General features: G+C 30.9%; 3 protein-coding genes across 3 annotated transcripts; all 3 read right to left on the bottom strand.

The window, feature by feature from the left end:
* Positions 1-234: 234 nt before the first annotated feature.
* On the bottom strand, positions 235-2490 carry LOC111387338 (bifunctional pinoresinol-lariciresinol reductase-like). Its single transcript, XM_023011892.1, has 5 exons — positions 2424-2490; positions 1843-2099; positions 1324-1564; positions 926-1129; positions 235-509 (listed from the first exon to the last, which is right to left on the bottom strand). The coding sequence occupies exons 1-5, from the start codon at positions 2488-2490 to the stop codon at positions 349-351; spliced, it is 930 nt and encodes a 309-aa protein (XP_022867660.1). The 3' UTR covers positions 235-348.
* A 4124-nt stretch (positions 2491-6614) lies between these two features.
* On the bottom strand, positions 6615-8630 carry LOC111387367 (bifunctional pinoresinol-lariciresinol reductase). The gene is made up of 4 exons (XM_023011925.1): positions 8266-8630; positions 7506-7749; positions 7194-7397; positions 6615-6899 (listed from the first exon to the last, which is right to left on the bottom strand). Exons 1-4 carry the CDS (start codon positions 8593-8595, stop codon positions 6739-6741), a joined length of 939 nt encoding a protein of 312 aa, XP_022867693.1. The 5' UTR covers positions 8596-8630; the 3' UTR covers positions 6615-6738.
* A 4805-nt stretch (positions 8631-13435) lies between these two features.
* On the bottom strand, positions 13436-15567 carry LOC111387350 (MOB kinase activator-like 1A). Its single transcript, XM_023011905.1, has 4 exons — positions 15380-15567; positions 14232-14365; positions 13958-14121; positions 13436-13724 (listed from the first exon to the last, which is right to left on the bottom strand). Exons 1-4 carry the CDS (start codon positions 15394-15396, stop codon positions 13653-13655), a joined length of 387 nt encoding a protein of 128 aa, XP_022867673.1. The 5' UTR covers positions 15397-15567; the 3' UTR covers positions 13436-13652.
* Positions 15568-16607: the final 1040 nt, after the last annotated feature.

Here is a 16607-nt window from a genome sequence, read left to right as displayed (position 1 = left end):
TTTTTCACTTATTGATGTAATTAATCACCAAATAAAGTAGACTATATAAATATCAGAATTAATGTATCAAGGATCGGTGCTTAATTTATGTTAATCACCAGGTAATATGACACACTACAATAGGTGGTATAATCAGTTTTGTCACCAATCATTATTTCTTATTACCTATTGTAGTGTGTTATGTCATCCGAGTGCTTAGCATAAGCTAAGTATCAGTGCTTAAGATATCAGTCCTAATATGAATACTCTGTATATAATTTATTAAAATAGTTAGCATTCAAAAATAAAAGGCAAATTAATGTTCTTGGATCACATATATAATTTATTACAATTATAATTTCATTTCAATTATACATATTGCTTGAGGTACTCATCCACAGTAGTGTACTTAACCTCTGGATAGAGTTTAGATGCCTCTTCTTCATCTCCTATCTTCAAACTGGTAAGGAATCCTTCATACAAAATATCATGATAATGGCTTAATCCTACTTGCTGACCATAGTCAAGCACTGAAATCATATAAATCAAAAAACAAGAAATAATTAGTTCTGGATATATATTGTTGAAGCCAAGTTTTAGATATTTCATCTCTAACAACTTAAACTTCTAGATGAGAGGACAAGCAAAAGACGTGGATTCAAGTCTCGTCGCTAAGTATTTAAGAAAATTGTACATGTGATATACCTATAATCAAAAAATGAATATGAATTATATGTGAGAAGGCATGTAGAAAACAAGGTTAGTAGGAATACATGTGGATCCTCTCTAAGAACATATTTAAGAAAATTGTGCATGTGATATACCTATAGTCAAAAAATGAATATGAATTATATGTTAGAAAGCATGCAGAAAACAAGGTTAGTAGGAATACATGTGGATCCTCTCTAAGAACATAAGGAATATAATATTTTGAGATTGTCCATACCTTTTTTGGAGGCTAAGAAATCATCCTTAGAGAGAGTAATCTTGTGAAGTTCTTTCCCAATAAGCTTCTCCCATTTCTGCACAACTTCTCTTTGGGAAAGAATGTTTTTAGGAGGACTAATGTAGATTATCTTGTTGAGGGTTCTGGGGTCTTCAATTGTTTTTATAGTATAGGTTGCTATATCATCTTCATTCACATATATTCCTGCCCAAATAAATTATTAAAAAAAAAAAAACTGTATGAGAATACAAACATGATATCAGAAATAAACCGATCTCATATCTCCCTTCAATTCGGATTAGCAAAATAAATAACTCGAGCAACTATAGATGTACCAATAAAAAATGCCTCCGCAGAGTCGTAAGACCATGGATGCCTTTAGTGTGTGATGTGCTTACCCTTTAGGTTGCCATTTCCATGTATGATGACATGATCTCTAGGAGGAAGGATTTTTCCAAATTGACATAGGCCTCCCAGCCAATAGGCCGCAATACAGTTTGCAGAGACACAAGTGAATGGAATTCCAGCCTCTTCAATTGCTTTCCTCACCACCATCTTGTCATCAAATGCCACCTTTCCAGGTTCCATTGCATTCTTCATTTTTGCAGCATCCATACCAAACTCAGATGGTATATATCTCTACAAAAATCAAAATCTTTCAGTTAAAATCTTGTCAATTGTGTTACTATCTAGTCGAATCCAGCCGTCTGTAGATATACCAAACACACAAGATTCATAATGAGCAAGCTTATATATTTTTGAGTCGTGCTACATTGTCAGGGATTTTCACTGACAGATTTACACTTGATTCATTGGCGGTTTGACCAAAACAACTTCAAACTAGCCAATCCAGTTTCGTCACCATAAAAAACTTTGGCGAAAGCACCTATACGAGCAGCTTAATCCTATATTTTTACCTTTACATTTCCAGCCTCTTTGATAGCTTCAACAAGCTTGAGTTGAAGCAAAATACTGTGACTCCGAATATGTACGCCGGAAACTGCACAGATTACGATGTCGACCAGCTTCACAGCCTCCACGAGGCTCTTGTAATCCTCGAAAGAAGCAGGTACAAGATGAGCTCCTTGCTTTTTGAATGATATTAGAGTTTCAACTTTATCAATATCTACACCAATTTCAGTCTCAGGCCGTTGCATAACGTACGTTTCATGACCTTTATATAACCTCTCTCTCTCTCTCTCTCTCTCTCTCTCTCTCTCTCTCTCTCTCACGCTAAACACCTTTCCTCTCACATAATTAGCCCTATTTGGTTTTGCTAAAATTTAACTTTTTAGTCAATTTTGATAAAAGTTCATGAAACATATGATTGAAAAGTTGATAAAAATGTTAAATTTCATAAAAATATAGTTAAAATTAATTATTAACGTTGATTTAAATTTTTTATCAACTCTTTTATTTAAGCCAAACGGAGGCTTCTTCTCTCTGTTGGGTTAAACCGAATGAAAGACCCATACTCGTAACATATTTTCAACCATACATCCTAAAGATAAGTTTTCTTTCCTCAATTGTAATGGAAGTCCTCGTAAGCTAGCCCGAACATTCATGGTTATAAAAACAAAAAACAAAAAAAAAAGTTGTAATGGAAGTCCTTAGACAACTTTCTATATACCACTTCATTATAAAACTTCAAAATAATTTTTGGCTTGGCCCATAAACTTTTAATTATGCTAATTTGAATCAAACCAAACATTGTCAACCACAAGTTCTATCCTGGGGGGCAGATGCAGAAATTTTGAGTTAGGAGAACACAATCAAACTCTGTACAAATCAAATGCTTTATTCTTGATTTTTGAATAATTCATACTTGATCCGAGAACATGCAGATTTACATTTAAAAAATATTTATTCATTAATATTTTACTTATCATTTTCATCTATTTGATTTCGAACAGTCATTTTATTAATATTTTGCTCATCACAAGAAAAAACATATTTACATTTAAAAAATTTATAGTGTATTTGATACAAACAATTAATTCAAATAATCGAGGGGAAAAACATATGACCAATATTCAATACTAATAATCAATCAATTAGACACAATTTATTAAATATAAATTAAATTGGATGTAATCAGTTCAGACACATTAATTCCATATATACAAATAAGATAGGAGAAAATACAACTTTAAGTTCTAATTAATTGAAAATTTGGTTGGCAAGTAAAAATTTGTAGTAGATATAATAATTCAATAGACAAATTTAAAAAAATTAGAAGTGTTAAAATTTTAGTAAAAGATGAGAGAGAGAGAGAGAGAAATTTCAAATTTATTGTGATTTTATCCTTGTTTGGTAGAAATTAAAATCAAATTTTTAATAAGTTTTGATAAAAGTTAAGGATTCCACGAAATATGTTATTAAAATTAATTTTGACTTTGATTTATATTAAAATTTCGATTTCAATTAACACCAAACAAGACTTTGAACAAAAAAAAAAATTTAAAAAAAAAAAAAAAAAAAAAAATGAAGGGGACCCCTCAAAAGTTGGTGACCCCGGAGGCCCCCGTTTATATATTTCATTATGAGAACATCAATGAAATACGAGAAAATTTTTATTTAAAGAAAAAGCAAAAACACACATGAAGCATAGTGAGTTTTGTCATTCAATATATACATATAATTATGTACAACAAAACATTATTTAAGTAGTAATTTTCAATTCTGTAAACAATCAAACTTTTCGATTTTAAAAGAGTTGAATTTGTTCAAACTTCTGGAAAAATAGTTTGTTTTCTCGTTTTTATCATTACTTCAAAAATTTTCAAAGTGTTAAATTCTATTTGGAACATATTCTTTCAAACTTTTGAAAAATCTAGTTGTTATTATATCTGTTTGGAATATAAGGTTTGAAAGGAAAATAAAATATGATAAGAACGAATTTTTTTTGTTCAATTGACACAGTAATTTTAGTAGGTAAATGCATCTTTCATAGATTTCATGTATATGACGTATCATTAGCTTAGGTTGTGTATATCGTCCAATTAATGGAATAGAAAAATTTTCAAATGGTGTTTGGTGGGAATTAAAATTAGATTTTTAGTAAATTTTGATAGAAGGTTTTAAAATATATGGTTAAAAAGTTGTGGGACCCGTGAAAAATGTGGTTAGCATTGATTGTTTGATTTTGATTTAGATTAAAATCAAATTTTAATCTGAAATAAACAGGGGCTCAACTTTTTTCTTGTGAAACTATTTTTATAGTCCATATTTGGTAGGAATTAAAATAAAATAAAATAAAAAAGAAAATTTCAACTTCTTTATTGGGAAAATATTTTTATAGTCCATATTTGGTAGGAATTAAAATCTAAATTTTAAGTTAAATAAAATCTATTAATTAATTTTAATCACATATTTTATGAAATCACAATTTTTTAATCACAAATCTCATCAATTTTTATCAAAATCTACTAAAATTTTGATTTTAATCCCTACCAAACATGAATTAATAAAATATGATATTTTGAAGAGAGTATTTGGCGAACTAATCCTAATAATTAATACAGAGATGAAATAGATTTGGTTTTGATAGAAAAATAGAATGGTTTAAAGATAAGATTTAAATGAGATATTTGTCTTAAACTTTCAAATCAAGTGATTCGTCGACAAGCCAACATGAACTTACAATTGGTGTAGCCGTAAAATGAATGGAGCATAACAAGGTCATAGATAGGGTTGTTGAGCTAACATATTTGACTAATATGAAAAGATATGAAAAGATGTGGTGGTATGTCAAATGAAATCTCCAAAGAGTCGGCATTTGTCCCTATGTAGTTTAAAAACTTTTTAAAAATTTAAATCAAAGTCTATAATTAATTTTAATCGTATATTTCATAAGATTCACAAATTTTCAATCGTAATTTCATTTATTCTGATCCAAATCTACTAAAAAACTAATTTTTATCTACATTAAACGGGGACTTTATTTATTCATACCGTTTTTATTTTCAAGAAAAGTAACAAATATAATCATATCAATGCATACTTTAAACTAGGGTTTTTATCAATACAAAGCTACCCTCTTATTGTATGTAAAATGTGATGTGATATCCTCTATCATGCTTCGATTGATAAAAAAAAAAAAAAAGACATTGAACCCCAACCTTGAAGGCTCCCACCGCCTCACCCCTGGAGTTTTGTGAGGAAGGTAAATAGTGAGATGTGTCACAGCAGGTCAGGAAACAAGAGCTATCTGTACACTGCGCCTACAAGAAGTCTAATTCCATGTTTCAGAAATCGAATATTCACATATATAAGGTGGTGTGAGATTAAATGATAAAGAAATAAGGGGTTTTTTGGTCTATATTATAATTACTTCTTAAGTGGTTAAGTTTCAATGTATTGACTTCTCTTTTGAGATCAGTCCTTTCCAAGTTTTGAAATTTCTCAAATCTTTGAAAACACGACGTTGTGAGTTTCAATATGGTAGATTGCCTAATCGAAGACAATATCTCATCATACTTCTTGCTTGATCATTCTAACAGAGCCTCGAGCGTACACAATTACAAATTTGGAAAATTCAAGTCTAGTTGATAGTTTGAAAAAACTATTTCTAATAGAATTCTAGTATATATGTAAAAGAAGTATTGAGTTCATTCCATCGTCCTATGTATTTTGCGATATTCATCATTTTGAAAAAGGATTTCAAGTACATTTTCGCAAAATTGTACCAGCCCAGCAGCTCTTGACCTATGAACAACGCAGCCTGCCTTATATGGTACATTGTCACATACTTTTTGTTTTCGCGGACTGGTGATATCACTCCACAATACTTGAAAATGCGACTACAGCAAATGGAAAGATTCAAAATGCTCTGAGAATTAAACCTTGTTTATTTGTTGAATTTATTAGGAATTTATTTGTGATTTCCGTGTTTTCAAGGTTTTATTGCATGGCTATCATCGACTCACGTCGTGAGATGTTTGATCTCCTATACCCAGCAAAACCATGCAAACCCTATTTTTTGCAATATTATGGCGAAGACTAAATTCTAATGTATACTATCCTTTTAAAATGGAACTACAAGTCTTAACATGGTATCGGAGCCCATTAAATTTCAACGAGCGATTCGATCCGACTAAAACTTAATAAATGAGAATACGGATTTCAAAATTAGTCTGCTCAAACGAGTCACCATTTTGCGAGACATGTTAAATGATAAAATCTCACATCGAATAAAAATGAAAACATAGACCAACTTATAAGACTTTGAACTACTCTTCTTAATAAGATTGACCTTTTAAGATGGAAATTTAGGTGCTAACACTATGTAACAAGTCATATTATAATAATAACAAACCATATTTTGTTTGAATCAGATAGATTTATATCTGAAAGAGGTTGACAATAAGTTCTTCCAAAATTGATTATTTCTTTCTTTATTAGAGGTCCTTTCATACATCTTTGTCCACAATTTCTTACAAGCCACCACTATATCTACTATATTCCCTTATATAATTTAAAGTTAAATTCCCTCATATTATATTAAGATATTTAAACTGTGGGGCTGTGTGTGACAAACTTTCTTTAAATGTTTTAGCAAATTTCGATAAAAATTAGTGAAATATGTGATTAAAAAATTGGTAAAAGTTATGAATATCATGATATGTGTACTTGAAATTAAAGTTTCTTTTATTTACAGTTGATAAAATTTTATTAAATATGCACTATATATGTTAAATTCTCAGTAAAATAATAAAATGATGATTGATTTAAATAAAAAAACATTCAAAGGTACAAGCCAAATGTTCTTGGACCATGCACATTACATATATTGTAACTATAATTTCAAGTCTTCATACATATCGCTTGAGGTAGTCTTCCACTGTAGTATACTTAACCTCTGGATAAAGTTTAGATGCTTCTTCTTCATCTCCTATCTTGAAACTTGTAAGGCATCCCTCATAGCAAACATCATGATAATGGCTTAATCCCACTTGTTGAGCATAGTCGAGCACTGATATAAAATAATTGTACAAATGTTAGGTATTTGATGGAAAAATGAATGTAATCTATGTGTGAGGAGATTTGTTGAAGGGATCGTGTTATACTTACAAACTTTTTTTACAAAATCCTTTACTCACTACTCACAATAGGAGGTGGGGACCACGAGCCGATATTTTTTAAATTCACGTGGGAGCCACTTGTTTGTGAGAGTAAGTAACTCATTTTGTACATATTTGTTTGTACATATATATTTATCCTTTGTGGAATTGGGATAATGTTTATAATTTTTCGAGATCGTAAGTACCTTTCATTGAGACTAAAAAATCTTCCTTCGAGAGAGTAATCTTTTGCAGTTCTTTCCCAATAAGCTTCTCCCATATCTGAACAACTTCTGTTTGTGAAAGAATGTTTTTAGGAGGACTAATGTAGATTGTCTTGTTGAGGGTTCTTGGATCATCAATTGTTTTGATGGTGTAGGTTGCTATATCATCTTCATTGTTATATATTGCTGCCCAAATCAAAGACAACAAATTTTAAGAAACTAATTCTCGTTTCGAATAAATTTAGGGTTTTACTACTTGAATGATTTTTGCCACTATGTTCGGTTCATTGCTACCTTTCTTATTGCCGTCTCCATGTATAATGACAGCATCTCTAGAAGGAAGAATTTTGCCAAATTGACATAAGCCTCCCAAAAAATAGCCTGCAAAGCAATTTGCAGAGACATAGGTGAAAGGAATCCCAGCCTCTTCAATTGCTTTCCTTACCACCATCTTCTCATCAAGCGTCACCTTTCCGGGATCCATGGCCGTATCCATTAATTTTCGGGGATCCATTCCGAACTCAGATGGTAAAAATCTCTACAAAAATCCATTTGACGTGCATTTTGTGGCATTGATATAATTAGTCAGAAAACATAATCGGGATAGGGTAAAACCCACATTACTTAACTATGGAAGAAAAAAAAAATAGTGTTTCTACAAGAAATTATCGGCGTGTTTGAGCCCTTTTTTTTTGTAAGAATGTGTTTTGTAATAGTGATTTTTTCGGAGAATGGGTGGTTAAAAAAGAAAAAAGTTTTGCATTTACGAGTAAAATTATTTTATTTAAGGATAGTGTGATTGAAAATAAATTTGAGAAAAAAAATAAGTTTTTATATAATGAGACTCAAACAGACATAGCATTTTTAACAACAAAAACTTGTCTTAAAAAGCATTTCAGAAACCCTATATCTACGAAACAACCCAAAAAATAACTTTCGACGCTCATAAATATTTTACAACCAGACACTCGTAATTGAGAAAAATAGATTAAATCGATTATATTGTCCTAAGTAATCCTGTATAACAAACATGCATAACACGTAATGTTCTAACCTTGACATTTCCAGCCTCTTTAATAGCTTCAACAAGCTTAAGTTGAAGCAAAATCTGATGACTACGAACATGCACGCCAGAAATCGCGCAGATTACTACGTCGACCAGCTTCACGGCTTCCACAAGACTATTGAGATCTTTGAAAGAACCAGGTACAAGATGAGCTCCTTGCATTTTGAATGATACTAGCATTTCAACTTTATCTATATTAATACCAATTTCAGGCCTATGTAAAATGTATGTTTCATGACCTAGAGCCAAACTTGCCTTAACCAATCTCCTCCCTAAGTAACCTGTACCCCCAATTATCAAAACCTTGCTTTTTTCCATCTCTCTTTCTTTATATATGTATATATTTCTCTCTATTTCTATAATTATTTATGAAGATGTTGTGATTTATGGGTTTGTGGCCTATTTATAGAATTTGTCATAGGGTTTCAATTTTTTGTTACACACCAACTACTTAGGTCCCATGCATGTGATTATAGGTGAAACTTATGAAAGTTACATAGAACAACCAATATGAATATTTTCATTGATGGATGTGTTAATTTAGTTTTGAAAGCTTTCTAAAAATAGGTGAATGGTTAAATTAACTAATTATTTCTTTTCTGGAATTCTATTGAATTTACTTTAGTTTTATTTAGAACATTGTAGATGAAAATATAGCCTTGATTAGCCCCATTTTTTAGAATAGATTTTATAAAAAGTAAATTTTTTTCTAATGTGTAGCCGAAAATGAGTTTGAAATAAATAGGTTTTAATGTATGAGGCTCAAATGGTTTTGGATTTGTTAAGTTTTGTTAGTATATTGGAACCATGGAGATCCCCAACTAATTGAGCCACCGGTTGTATACAATTTATAAATTATATTACAGTAAAATATTAAATTTAGCTGTGCATTCATATCTACTACTCATTACTAACCAATACATTTTATTGGATCCATTACTATTCATTTTACTACTCTTATCAATAAACCATTAATAAATTTGCCTATCAAAGGGAAAAATTTGTGCATACAATTTTCAACCTTTAATTTTTGTAGCATCAAGATCCCTAATGAGCGGTTTTTATCATATTCTCATTAAAAAAACACATAAATCTCTAATTTGATTTAGGTTTTATAAAAAAAAATGATTAAACTCATAATTTTCGTTAAATATAAATAAAATATGACTTTTTAACTATTAAATGAACGAAAATCGTCAACTTGAAGAGACGAGTGATACAAAGTTGAAAGCTTGAAGACTTGAATCAATTATATGGAATGAAATTACAACTTCTTTAGAATAGTGAAAAATCTATGCTAAATTTGGTAAGTCAAAATTATTTTTACCCTTTTGTTGTGTGTAAACTAATCAAATTTGGTCAGCATCCAGTTGAAGCATTTAACAAAACGTTTAAGTGTCGTTTTGCAGGGATAAACCCTAAGGCAAAATAAGAAAATATTTATGTGGAATCATTTGTTGCTTTTCTTGAAAATCAAGGTTTCTTTCTATTTATTTAATGTTGTTTCGTGTCTACTAAGATAACACACTTGTACGGCAAATCTCTTTTGGCTAGCAGATGTCACTTGCAAAAATAGGTACCCAAGTTAGGTTATCAGCACTGTTGACCTAGCTAATTTCAAAAATAAAATCTACACGTATGAGTTAGGTTTTATTAATTTTGACCTTCTATTAAATTTTTTATTTTATATTCTCAGTTAAGGGAATAAATCTCACATTGATTAAATATTGAAATATTGACCAATTTAAATAGATCTTGAGCCGCTCCTCTTAATAAGGTTGACCTTATTAAGATGGACCCCATGGTAACAGAGCTCCAACGAGCTATTCAATCCGATTAAGTCTCAAAAATGAGCATACCGATTTCAAGAATGGTCTGCTCAAAAAGAGTCCCTATCTTGCGGGGTGCATGTTAAGGGAATAAATCACACATCGGTTAAATACTGAAATATTGACCAATTTAAATAGATCTTGGATCACTCCTTTTAATAAGATTGACCTTGTTAAGATGGACGTCAAATCTTAACATTCTCATCATTCTCATTTGTTTGGAGATAACGAAATACTATTTTTAATCACACATTTTAATTTTTGTTTTGCACAATAAATGTTCTCTTGTTTGAAATTTTATTAGTAAAAGAGAATTTTTTACATAAACAATGTTAGAGAGTCGATTATTACATGGGATTCTTCTGTTATTGTTTCTAAGATTTATCAAAATACTAAGGTACCAACAACAAATTTGATTTGGTAGTTAGATCAATCTTTTTAATACAAGAGTTGAATGAGTATGTGTCATCTTGTTTGACAAATTAAACTTTTATATACTAACACGGTGTTAGAATCAGGCAAAAAAACTCAAGTCAAATCTGATTATTGTCGGTTGTATCTCGTCATTGGATCTAAAAAGGAAGTAGGTAGTACTGCTTCTGGATGCCGTTGATCGTTACAAGTAATAAATTTAGTGTGTATATGAGCCACGTTATTTTTGAAGAATGTATTTTCGAATGGTAAATTGATGGAGAAAGTGTAGTTAAAAAATTAGAAAAAATTTTATATTTGCGTGTAATATTATTATATTGAAAAATTTATAGTTGAAATACTATCAAATCACTGTTTATTTCAAAATAATGGGGCTCAAACAGGCCTGAATAGAATATCGTTATCACTTTAACGAACTATTTAGTTACTTTAAGATTGGTCTGTTCAAAAAAGAACCACCATCTTGTGGGGGCGTGTTAAGAGAATAAATCCTACATCAATTAAATATCGAAATATTGATCAATTTAAATAGATTTTGTGTCACTCCTCTTAATAAGGTTGACCTTATTAAGATGAAACCCAAGTCTTAATATGGTATCAGAGCCCAGAAAGCTCTAACGAACTATTCGATCTAATTAAGTCTCAAAAATGAGCACGCGGATTTCAAGATTGGTCTGTTCAAAAAAGAACAACCATCTTGCGGGGGCTGTTAAGTGAATAAATCACACATCGGTTAAATACCGAAATATTGACCAACTTAAATATATCTTGGATCACTCCTCTTAATAAGGTTAACTTTATTAAGATGAACTTCAAGTCTTAATATGGTATCAGAGCCCAGTAAGCTCCAACGAGTTATTCGATCCGATTAAGTTTTAAAAATGAGCACGCGAATTTCAAAATTGGTCTATTCAAAAAAGAACCACTATCTTGCGAGGGCATGTTAAATGAATAGATCTCACATCAGTTAAATATCGAAATATTGACCAACTAAAATAAATTTTGGATCACTCTTCTTAATAAGATTGATCTTATTAAGATGAACTTCAAGTCTTAACAGTGAGCAAGCAAATTCTTGTACTTAATCAAATCACAAAAGACACTAGTATCCCAAATCCACTGTTATTATTCTACTTAAATCTCAATTATTCTTTCTTTTTTATTTAATAAAACACCATCACTGTCCCCAATGTGTTTTCTGAAAACAAGATTCTAAAATTAATGTAGGGGCGGCACAAAAATTTTTATTTACATTTGTTTGGACTCCATTTTAATGAAAACTTGGAATTAAATAAATTTTGAAATAGTGATTTTTTAATACCATGTTGTTAAAAAATAAGGAAAAATTTTCGATTTACTCGTAATATTATTTTATGAACAAATGTACGATTAAAAATGAGTGTTGAAAAAATGAGACGCGCAGTTTCTAGATAAAATTTATGAATTTTGCACATTTTGGGACTATCAATTGTTGAATTTTTCTTCACATAAGTCTATTTTTCAACCGCTTATAATATCTAAAAACACTTTAGAAAGTGAAACCTTCTCTTTCAACGCACAAGTCAATAAAAGGATGAAGAATTTTCATGCATTTGCTTTTCTTTTTCTTTTGAATAATAATTTTCAAGATTGGTATTCTTCAACAACTATATGATTGGGTTCGTGAAAAGGTATAAAAGTCAAAATACAATAAAGATAGTTTTTGGTAGTAAATTGTAAATTGGTAATTGACTTGAATAATCTATTTTCAAAACAAGACGTGTACATTTTCTAGAATCACTTGAAGAACTATTTGAACCAATTTTAATTGATCTAGTTCTAAATTGTAAATCGATAATTAAATAATTTTGATCTAGTTCGCCATTCTAATTAGGTTTGGACGTCAAGTGGTCCAGTTCGAATATTTTAATGAAACAATTCAAGTTCGCGTAATTACCGCAACAGAAGCTCAACTCAATCTATCAAATTTGGGTTCGAATTTACCCATATAACATTTTTTTTAAAAACATGAGCTGACAATACAAATAATCTTCCAATATTTAGTTAATATAGAAGAAATAAAATATGTCACCAAATGCATATATCAATACTTTTCCTAATCTTGTGCAAGTATGCCATCGAATAGCATCAAATTCCGACTATGGCTCTACGTGCAGCTCCTCAAGAAAGATTCGTGGGGAGGCAGCACGTAAAAAACAGTAAGGAGCTAGAGTTCTTACGAACAAGAGTGATACGATTCAATTATTCAAATGAATGTATCTAATTGATTATGAAATTTATTACTTGGGCCTTGCAAACTCGTTACTTACTAGGTGTTGCAACCATGCTGCTTATTGAACCGGGTTATAAGGACGAACAAATTGTAAAAAAATAAAAAATTTATAAAAATGACATTCGTTTCTAGAGTCTTATATCATGAGGGGTTTGATAGACATTAAACAATATAAGGCTGATTTTAGATACATTTACAATAGACCTTTTCATTTTTTTGCTTTCGACTTTATCTTGGATCATTCGTTTAAAAATTCCAACCATCATTATACTTGTAATATTATTTTTCAATTAATTTTTTTTTTAAATTTCAACATTATTGTCTATATCATTAAAGTTGAGTTATGGATGAAGAAAACATTGAACAATATTCGATTTTTTATCAACCCACTATCTAGCTTGTTCGTCTCCCAGGTATTTGCCGCTTTCCTTATCAAAAGAAAGGAGAGCAACCACATTGGGGTAACAGAACAGCAATAGCCTGCAATATTTAAGATTGATTTCCCAATCTTTCTTGTCATTTGATCCTTCAACAAAAGATATANGGTAACAGAACAGCAATAGCCTGCAATATTTAAGATTGATTTCCCAATCTTTCTTGTCATTTGATCCTTCAACAAAAGATATAGATATCGACTTCTCTTAGAACTTCCAAGAACGAACAATATGTGCAAGAATTCTAACAAAAAAAGTCTTGCCAAGGCAATCTGCTAAAATATATTACTGAAAGTATATGCAAAACCTTGAGTTTACTCCAGGAACTGTGTGCACACAATTATAGCATTACATCATCTCATTTGTGCCTAGATAATGTCAGTTCAGACAGGAAAATACAAGGCACTTTCAGTAAGGAACAATGGATTCTATGAGCTCTTGAAGTGGAGCCAGCTCCTTCTTGTCAATCAGCCCAAACTCCTGCGTTCGAAGCATTCAACGAAAATTTTAAAAAGTTTTGTAACATTTGTAAATGGCTGAGGGCTCGACTTCCTCACTACCACGGGACAGAAATGGTTTTTATGTTAAGCACAAAGAAAGAAATTAAAAAGACATTGATTCTTCTAAAATTATTTGAATTTGATGTCTGAGAAAGGAGCAGTGTGAAAATATTACGAAGAAACAATTTAGCTCCCAAGAATCGAAGAACTTACACAGGTGAACAATATAAAATGCTTGAAGCAGGTATTTAGATGAGCCTCCTCCTTTAGACTCACAATCTTCTGAAAATGAGAGTGATATATGTGTGCATATACACGAAACAGGCGTTTGAATATAGTCTTCACAACGTCCCTGAAGTTGGAAGGAAACGGCGTGCCTACAAATATTGTATTCGTTAATATGGTGTGCCAATATATAATGCGGACAACTATCTTCTACTTTATAAAGCACGCAATGAAACACACTCGGAAGCAGTTCAATTCTTACCAAGCTTTTGAGGAAATATCAATTCATCGTCCAACTGGGTTTCGATCCAGTCCATCAAATACTCGACATATTTAGGAGCTGAAACCTCGATAGGTTTCTTGATTTGTACACCGTCTGCCCATCTGTACTCGTACCTGCCAAAAAAAAAAAAAAAATTCTGAGAAGTTCAGTAACATTTCTTATTAAAATACAATTTTGTTAAAAATCTATGCAGAACTATTGTAATTCCATAAATTGTACTCTGAAAAGTTGGTAGTAGGATTCTCCTAAAGGTGAAGGAAGCTTACTCGTGTAATATTAACAAGATGGTTATAGTTTGACCCAGCTTTTATGACAACAATCAATACCCCAGCATGGATTAATTGAAAGTTTGGATGTGCTTAAAAGTCGACTTACTTTCTAGGAACGTAAGTTTTGTTAGTACAAAAAGTTACTTGAGAGTGTCATGTTTGGCAAAATAAATTAGACCTAATTCTAGCACAGCCAAACATGCTAAGTTATTTTAACAAAACAAAAAACAGTAAAAAATATACGTCGTTAAAATCTTCAAGAGAATCAGAGCAACTTGCAAAGTCAGGCATAAATGAGAAGGTAATGTTTGGAAGCATCTAACAGTTGCCAATATAAACAGAACTTTCATAGGTATAACTTTTAGGGCAAATTAAAAAAGGAGGTCTATTTTTCTCCTCTATAAATGCAGCTGAGAAACCAAGTTTGATGAGTATACAATCCATTGATTAACTTCAATTTCTTGAGGTAAATAGTAAAAGCAATGATGATCATTATTCAAAACCTTGAAACTTGTCCATGACTGGGGTGCACAAGGCAAGCTTCTTCACTAGTGCTAAACTTACTTGTCAGATATCAACTTGTTCTTTACCTTTGGGATGTATTTTCCAGGTTTCTTTACCTTTCCCTTGGGTGGTTTTGAAAAAGAAAAAAAATTAAAAAACAAGAATGAATAAAATCTACAAGGAAGCTCTGTATATTTCTAGTTAACTTTCCTCCTTTTAAATAGAAATTCTCTATCAACTGGTAAGATGCTTGAATATTCAAACCAACACATCTTTCTCTCTTTTACATGATAATGAACCTATTGAATGGCTACTCTGTGAAATGAAAATCAAGTAATAATTACACAGACGTACTTGGGACCAGCAGACATTGTTGGACAGTTTTCTGGAGTACAGAACTCTGTGAGGGTTCCGTAGAGCAGATTAACCTGGTTGAAGAAATCAACCGCTGGAAATTGAAAATCAAGTTTCAGTTTATGTCCTGGGAGGAAATTCTTGAAGCATACAAGCAAAAAATGGATATGACCTAGGACTGGTATGCATCAGTAATATCAACATCATTCAGCAACGGTGTGTAATTTTTGAATTTATAAACATTCTTTTACATGTGCATTTTATGTTTTTTACATCCTCATTGTTTAGAAGTATTCCTTATCAGTGGAAGGACAACCAACTTCCTTCAAAAGTTATGATTTCTTATTTTCATATGCACTTTTTTCCTTTTTCTTTCATTTTTTTTCCCTTCCCCTGGCACAAATCAAATGAAATTTGGATATGACAGGCTCCAAGAAACAGAAGGTGAGGAAAAGAGAAGAGAATGGGTTCTTCGAATTTGATAACCAGCCCGGACATTGACCCAGAAAGCTGAAGGATCAAGGATCTACACAAAACGGAGGTCGATCAAGTTGTAACAAATAAATAAGTTGATAAAATACAAAAATAAGGTAATTTTTCAAATTAACTAATATTATATAGACAAAAGCACCTAATAATAATTAAATTTCGGTACATTTATTTTTAAATTTGACAAATGGTGAATTGCTTAATAATTTTATAGTTGTTATAGTGTGTAATTAAATTAAAATAAAATATGAAAGAGTAAATTGAAATGGGAAAAAAAATTAAATTGACGAGATAATAATTTTATTGGGCTTGCTCCTTTTTCAGTTTTCACATCTTTTCAAATAACAAAATTGAATATAATTGCAACAACACACCTTTTTATAATAACCAAAAAATATTCCAATCTAAATTTTCTTTTTCTTTTTATAGCACTTCTACCTTTTTAAGTTGTTCAAATTTTATAATTAAAAAAATTAGTTTCATAACAGTGCTTTACAACAATATTTTCTTAAACAAAGTACTGGGATGTATCATTTTTTTACCCCACATCTGATTCTTCTTACCACAGCACTGAAGATATAGGATATAAATGAGCCAGCCAGTATATGGACAAAAAAAAAATTCTCAGCCTTCACATGTTTTAGGCTGAAAGTTGTAAAATTAGTATTTTAAGTAACCAAGCCATCCAGCAGAACCAGTGAAACCGATCCCAGGTCAGCCGGTAAGTGGTTGGACAGGC

This window comes from Olea europaea, unplaced genomic scaffold, assembly GCF_002742605.1.
Source record: "Olea europaea var. sylvestris unplaced genomic scaffold, O_europaea_v1 scaffold399, whole genome shotgun sequence".
Classification (NCBI taxonomy): Eukaryota; Viridiplantae; Streptophyta; class Magnoliopsida; order Lamiales; family Oleaceae; genus Olea; species Olea europaea.
This window is presented reverse-complemented; position numbering and strand designations above follow the sequence as displayed.